The sequence below is a fragment of the Helianthus annuus genome, chromosome 4 (assembly GCF_002127325.2).
Source record: "Helianthus annuus cultivar XRQ/B chromosome 4, HanXRQr2.0-SUNRISE, whole genome shotgun sequence".
NCBI lineage: Eukaryota > Viridiplantae > Streptophyta > Magnoliopsida > Asterales > Asteraceae > Helianthus > Helianthus annuus.
In genome coordinates, this window is record NC_035436.2 from 91,537,822 (window position 1) to 91,545,412 (window position 7,591).

General features: G+C 40.1%; 1 protein-coding gene across 1 annotated transcript; it reads right to left on the bottom strand.

Annotated features, from left to right (window-relative positions):
* Positions 1-2,391: 2,391 nt before the first annotated feature.
* On the bottom strand, positions 2,392-6,081 carry LOC110904689 (aladin). The gene is made up of 12 exons (XM_022150532.2): positions 5,913-6,081; positions 5,786-5,841; positions 5,641-5,694; positions 5,384-5,559; positions 5,095-5,259; positions 4,941-4,999; positions 4,711-4,874; positions 4,311-4,410; positions 3,888-3,939; positions 3,118-3,255; positions 2,911-2,998; positions 2,392-2,609 (listed from the first exon to the last, which is right to left on the bottom strand). The coding sequence occupies exons 1-12, from the start codon at positions 5,989-5,991 to the stop codon at positions 2,547-2,549; spliced, it is 1,194 nt and encodes a 397-aa protein (XP_022006224.1). The 5' UTR covers positions 5,992-6,081; the 3' UTR covers positions 2,392-2,546.
* Between the last annotated feature and the right edge of the window lie 1,510 nt (positions 6,082-7,591).

The window sequence follows — 7,591 nt, forward strand, 5'->3', positions numbered from 1 at the left end:
CGAAAGGGTAAACTACACAGGAAGGGTGACAAGGGCAGGAAACAGTCGTCTGATAATGGTGAGAGCAAGAAGGGTAAGAATAAGAAGGGCAAGGATCCGGGTTCCTCGAAGGGGTCTGGGAAGCGTAAGGCTTCCCAGAATTTTGCTGTCACTGCTCAAGCAAACCAGGCAGCTCCCAACCAACCCGCACAGCCTCCGGCTAAGAAACGGTATGTGGGGAATGCACCTTTGTGCAATAGATGCAATAGCCACCAAAAGCCGCAACTTCCGGGCCGTTTCTGTACCAACTGTGGGAAGTCGGGTCATCTTACTGATGTTTGTTGTTTTGCTCAGAATCAAGCTGCTCGTAATCCAGCTCAACAGGTTGCTCAGCCGCCTGCTCAACAGCAAGCACAAGCTGCACGACCTCATTTTCCTCCTGGATCATGCTATAATTGTGGAGACCTGACCCATTATCGAAATCAGTGTCCAAGGCTGGTTAATGCAAATCAGAATCAGGCTCCGGCTCGAGGTCGAGTTTTTAACTTGAATGTTATTGAGGCGCAAGCAGACAACGAGGTGGTGAACGGTACGTTCTTTGTTAACAATCAGTCAGCTTTTGTTCTTTTTGATTCAGGTGAAGTTTCCCGAGCCCGGGAAGCAATCCCGGGTAAAAACCTAGTTGTCTATAAGAGAAAAATGCCTGGATAGTCCTTGTGGTTTGCCCATTTTTCACCTTTAGTCCCTAACTTTCTAAAATTACAGCTATAGTCCCCAACTTTTGCAATTTCGTTCCTGGAAAGTCCCTGGCGCGGATGGGGTTAGATTTTGGTGTTAAGTGGATGTGAAATTACTAAAATGCCCTTACTACAAAACAAAATAATAAAAACAATAAAACATTTATAAATTCAATGGGCACCCAACCCCTCACCCAATCAAACACCTCCAATCTTTCTTTGTAGGACCCACCATCTCCATCTTCAACCTGTTCCACCCACCTTTGCAGACTCACCCTTCCGCCACCACACTCCACCGGAACCACCACAACATCACCCTCTTAAACATTCAAATTAAAAAACCAACCTCAGTGCCATCAGAACGGAGTCTAGTCAAGACCAGCATCTTGTACTGGTAAGCCTTTTCCCATTTAGGATTGCTCATTATATCCCTAATCTGTTTCACATCCCCCAAACAGAAACAAACACAAATTAATAATAATACTGAATCGATAGAGAATCATGAATTATGGAGTAAATGGAAGCTACTGGCAAGTCGATGTCATGGAGTGAAATGGAATGAGGGGTGGTAGAAGAGAGAGGAATTGCAGTGTTAAGTTTTTCTTTGAGGCCATCACACAAACTGCTTCCTTGATGCGGATGAAGATGAGTAGTTGCAGGCAGTAATGTTCAGTTTGCGGGTGAAGTTTAATATGGTTGCTGGTGATGTTCGTCTCGTTGCTGGTCGCGGAGGCCATGTGAAACCCCCCAAATTTCCGATGGTGGTGGCTGAGGATGTACTACAAGAAATGGTCTAAAATGAAACTTTTGAAACTTTGGGATATAAATTTTGGGAGAGGGTGATGTTGCGGTGGCGATGGTGATTCTAGTGGAGTGTGGTGGCGGGAGAGTGAGGCTGCAAAGCTAGGTGGAGTAGGTTGAAGATGGAGATGGTGGGTCCCACAAAGAAAGATTGGAGGTGTTGATTGGGTGGGGCCCATTGAATTTATAAATGTTTTATTGTTTTTATTATTTTGTTTTATATTAAGGGCATTTTAGTCATTTCGCACCCACTTAACACCAGAAACTAACCCACACCTGCGACAGGGACTATCCGGGAACGAAATTTCAAAAGTTGGGGACTATACCTATAATTTTTAAAAGTTATGGACTAAATGTGAAAAATGGGCAAACCACGGGGACTATCCAGACACTTTTCTCTATCTATAATTTAGAAAAGAGATGTGGAAAAACCAAAACAGGAATAATGTAGAATGGTGATAAATGTCCCTGGAATATTTTCTTGTTTTTGTTTTTTTTTTTTTTTTGAACGTCAACTTAAGCAACGCCGGGTACTCCGTACGCGGCACCCATTGGCCGAAAGGTAGCCCCCATGGCAACCCAACCTGCACGCACGGAGTCCCTAGACCACCAAGCCACCAGTTCCAGGGAAAACCCGAACCTTCACCCGCCTGAGGGCATGACATGAAGAACCGGTAAAACCCAAAGGGATCAGGAATCGAACTCAAGACCAAAGGCCAGGAGTCTTCCCTCATTTCCCATGACCCCTGAGAAAAGAGATGCGGAAAAACCAAAATGTGAATAATCTAGAATGGTGATAAATGTCCCTGAAATATTTTCTTTTGTTTTATAGTATAGAAATATAGATGCTTCAATGAAAGGTAATAACAGGTTGTATCCGTTGGAAAGGCTTTTCATTTCATTTTAGTTGTTTTCCTTTAGAATAATTCATGGATTCCATCAGTTTGAAAAAAAAAAATAAAAACCGAATCCAAATCAAGCCACGCATTAGTACATCGATTGCTGATAAAAGTGAACAAAATGCATGAGCTAAGCCGATAAATGTGAACGAATCACAAGAGGGTACGTGATGCAAATTCCACTGCTCCAACACTGCATACATACATACATACAAACTTGATTAATCTTCATACTGACAAAAGCCTGGTTTAGTGTTCATATATTTGCATTGTTGAATCAAATCTTTAATGAATGTTTTTCCTTTCGGTGTGAAAGGGTCTTTTGGGCACTTGAGTTGTTAAACAACATATCCGGTTATTACAGCTTCAGACAACAAAGCTCGCATCCAAACACTAGTTTCTAGAACAAAAACGTATTTATCTATCCACTATCACCTTCAAAATGCACTTTTTTATATACAAGTGCAGTCAGATATGGGTGAAAGAAGACTTACAACAGATAAGAGTGGGCCCTGTTTGTACTTGTCATGGAATGAAAATGTCAAAGGCTTTATGTCATCTCCCGGCCCTCTGATGAAGCCACTGAATTTATACCAAAAAAAAAATGGAATATTATCAGCTCAAGAGGTTTCAATCACTAAACATTTCAAAAGGAAAGGGTCAAACGATGTATTATATATTTATGAGTAGAATTTACTGACATGAATGATGGAGTAATGAGTGTAGCCCTTTTAACATCATAAATGGCGATCAGACCGTTGTACAGCTCATTTCCATCTTTATAAGACACAGCCAAACGCTCTCCTGAAGCATCCCATGCCATCTTATCAATACCTCCACTACAATATCAACCACAAATAATTAGCAACTGACAAGGAAAGCAAATTGACTTTATTGCATGCTACTTTTTATTCTTAATTAATGAACCTGCTAACAAACAGCTTGCGCTGGACTGGTGGCCTTCAAGAGGCTAAAGGCAGAAAAGAAACGAATGGAAACTGAGACCTCTACCACTGCTTCACCTCCTTAGAGGTTGATGGCATGATACTTGTACAACAATCATGGTTTATAAAGGCGCAAGACATTCTCATAACCAGAAGTCGCATCTCGCTCATATGTTACACAAATAAACCTTTCATAGTTTCTTTGCCATATACAGACCCAGAATTACATCCTTTTGCCCCTAATGCGTTTTTGTGAGCGCCTCACGCACCTGATGTTGTTGTAAGAATCGCTAGGCGCTAGTTGTCCGGTGACTAGGGATTAATTGGATTGGGACTTTTTATGTAATTTTCAGTTTTATATGTATATTTTTAAGTCCGCCTAGCGAGTAATTGACTGATTAGATGGAATTACTCCTCGGTGAACCTCCGACCAGGGACTAATCGGAGGCTAGGCGTGATTTTAAAATCAATACAACAATAAAAGTAGGTCTGATTAATCAAGTAATGAGCTAACAAATAGCAAATACCTGTTGGTCAAAGAGTTAAGCTCCGGTAATTCAACAGGTAACAGATGTGCATCTGAGAAAAAATCATCATGAGAGTTGGTTAATTTTTAACTAGTAGGAAAGTTATTTCTGACATACAACAAGTCAAGAACAAAAGTTACTGATGCTTCTGGACATCAAAGGAATTTTAATACATTATTGATATATGGCATAAGTCACAAGGTGATATTTATCCTAATACTTAAAAGTTCTTGGGCTTCAATGAGCTTTTATTTTATTTTATTTTCCCAGGACTTTGGACCTTGTTGTAGCTAGGACAGCAGAACATAGTTTATGCCCAAGAGTGATACACATACATCAAATAAAAGCAGACGTAAATCATCTAATGACTTGTAACATTATTATCATCAAAAGTATTCCATAAACACATGGCATTTGACATACCAAGAGATGGAGGCTTTGTAGCAAAGTGAATAGAACCTAATGTTAATGATTCAGAGAAGGCGACAAGAATCATACGGCCATCAGGATCCCATGCGGCTCCCTGCACATAAATCATGCTTAACAGATAATCCCTAATAATTTAGCAGATAAGAAGTGATTATTATTATTATTTTTGCATGTAGCCTAGAATTCCACAATCAGAACTATCTGTCGTCATGATTTTTAGAAAGGATTGATCAATCAGACTGTAGAGATGGTATGATAAATGCAGTTACTTTTTAAGATGAGTAATTCCGTTTCCCCAACCAACCACTATGAAAGGACTTCCCTTTGAGTTGAGAGAGAATAAAACGCTTATTGGTTCAGTCACAAAAGACGCTTAGAAGAAATATTTACCCACCGTGACACAGCCACTTGTTGAGGACCACGGTTCTGATGTCCATGTGTTTGTCTCCCACAGATAGAAAGTTCCATCAAACTTTGCAGCAAAAAAATAGTCACCAGTAGGAGACCACTTGAGCAGTGATATGCTCCCTAATCCTCGCCGAATGGGGGTACCCACCCCTGTAACATACTCAAAGTCAATGCTACTACATATTATGACTGAAATAAGCCAAAATTGATTGATACCTTGAGCAACATCCCATATTGTGAACGATGAGCTCTCATATGAGGCGGATGCTACATATGTAATAACAGGTCAAGGAAAGAAAAGAAAGTGAAATTAAAAAGGTCTTCACGGATTATAAAAACATAAAATTAAATATAACTGAGGAATGGATATCTTCCATCTGGACTCCAGGAGAGTGCGGTAATTTGTTCATTGTCATGGCTGCGAAGAAAATCGACAAGAGTCCATCTAACATCAGAAGTACCTCTAGAGGTAAGCCCAGGTCTAAGACATGCAGTATTGCCAGGATAGGAGGCGGTCCAAATGCATATTCCACCCCTGTTGGTTGGTTGGTTGGTTCATACCATAATGATCAACATAATAATAATAATAATAATAATAATAATAATAAATGATGCATTGCAGAAAAGAAACTAAGTGCAAGGTAGGTGGGTAGGTATACTTGCAGGCTACTGAGAGGGTCTTGCCGGCATTTGGCCTCCATTGAACAAGTTTAACCTCCCTTTGAAGATCATTGATGAGAATGCAGGGGTCCTTCCCCTCCCCGTAATCACCAACGGTTACTTGATTCCGTGCAGAAACAAATGCCAAAATATCCTTTTTCTGGTGCCAACAGACCTGCATCACAATCGCAGTCAGTGGTTATGAATACTGACATCATTAGGATTAGGATTAGTTTTAAGAAAGCCAGCCATTCACCGCTGCTGGACTTGGATGATCTAACTGATACGGAATTGGACTGAAGACGGTCCCCTTGCAAAACCAAAAACAAAAACAAAACATGAATCAATCACCCACAAGAGAAGATGTTGATGATGATGTTTCTAATGAAAGAAAAGCTTACAAGAATTTTCCCGTAAGTTTCCTTGGCTTCATCATCTGAAAGACTTGGGGCGGTAACTGGATGGCAATGTCAAGTGGAATTAGCAATGTATAAAAGCAATTAAACAGGGAGGAAGAGCTACTCATACTTAGGTGTCGGTTGATTTCGCATACAGTCACTGAACCTGCCTGAGGAAACATCGATGATGATGATGATGATGATGGCATCCTTAGGGCACCCAAAACTATCAAATCCCCCCCCCCCCCCCCCTCCAATTCCAACCCAACTTTATACCTAACCAAATGCCCCCTTCCTTTCCTTTTTTAATTAACTAGAGCAAATTGTGGTCGATGTGGTCTGTTAATACAAAAATATGACTCCTTAAAACCAAGGGTATAAACGGCTCTAACTCGATTAACTTATGAGAGCACAAACTCGAGCCTGGCTAGTTGTTAGTTTCTCAAGCTCGACTTGTTTAATATCTGTTAATTAAGATATTAATTAAAAATAATATAAATAATAGACCCGTTTAGGCTAGGGAACTCGATAAGTGAAATTCGGGTTCGTTTACTAAACAAGCTTATTTATAGATTCGATCGGCCCGTAAACAAGTTAAAATTAGTTCGGCTCATTTACTAGATAACTTTAAATAAGGTGTAAATGTATGTATATAAAAATATATATACTAGTCATTTACCCGCGCGATGCGGCAGGAAACATATCACTTAGGTTTGTGAGTTTAGGGTTATGTACGGGGCGATTCTCGTTTTCCAGTTAATTTATCAGTTTTCTCGTTTTCCAGTTAACTTTCTTTTGTGTAAAGCACTTGATTGTGATGAACAATACATTACATTATTTAATGGCATCATAATCAATAGTATTAGAATTAAGCGGCATCTTGGGAATGGGATAAGACTTAGGGACCATGAGGTCCTAGGTTCGATTCACACAACGGGATTTTTCCATATTTATTGGGTTTCCTCCTTAATTGGTGTAGTTCCCGCGATCCAAATTTATCTTATAAATTTTTTTTCCATAATCCATTTGTAATAATATTTTATAGAGCACGTCCGAAGCAAAACGATCATTTTTATTCGAGTTAGGATGGTTTTATTCGAATTAGGATGGGGTCAGATTAATCGAGTCTTTCTTTACATTAAACCTCACATTTATTCATTCAGTAAGAAGCCGTCGAGTGCCAAACTGCAGATCCATCTTCCGTCCTCACGACTTTTAATAAACAATAAAAATTAATAAAACGGTTTTTTAATAATGGTACCGGGTAGCAGCACTGAATTTCCCAAACCAAAAGATTTACAATATCAATTCGGCACCAACTTTTGGCGTTTTCTGTATTAGTGTCGATTTTTACCTTCATGTACTGATACCGAACAGGACCTGAAGAAACACTAGATAAACGACCGGAATCATAATATCTAGGGGGTTTGGATCTGCATAAAAATGGTTGTTCTCTCTCGTTTGATTCGTTACGATTGATCTCCTTATTCGATAACTCTGCAAAAAAGAAGCACCGTTAGCCTCGCCAAGGGGAGATAGGGGTTCTCTCCTTGACCCGACTCCGGTGTGAGAATAAGTATGGGTTATGAAGAAGAAGATGTATTTGAGAAGTGTGTGTAACTTGGATTCCATACCTGAGCAGTTCTCATATTTATAACCGGGAGCTTTTGGGCGGGAAAACCTGTTAGTGAAAAGTTGATGGAAGATGCTAACCTCGTAAGCGGTTACAATTCCTTCCGTCAAACTTTTTGATCCGATGTGAGTGCACACGGATCGTGGCTTAGATCGATGGCCGGGGATTTGCCACGT

Coding starts and splice junctions, on each gene's coding strand:
- LOC110904689 (XM_022150532.2), bottom strand. CDS start 5,991: ATGCCATCATCATCATCATCATCATCGATGTTTCCTCAGGCAGGTTCA. Junction 5,695..5,785: donor AAACTTACGGGAAAATTCTT/GTAAGCTTTTCT, acceptor TGGTTTTGCAAG/GGGACCGTCTTCAGTCCAAT. Junction 5,260..5,383: donor ACCCTCTCAGTAGCCTGCAA/GTATACCTACCC, acceptor ACCAACCAACAG/GGGTGGAATATGCATTTGGA.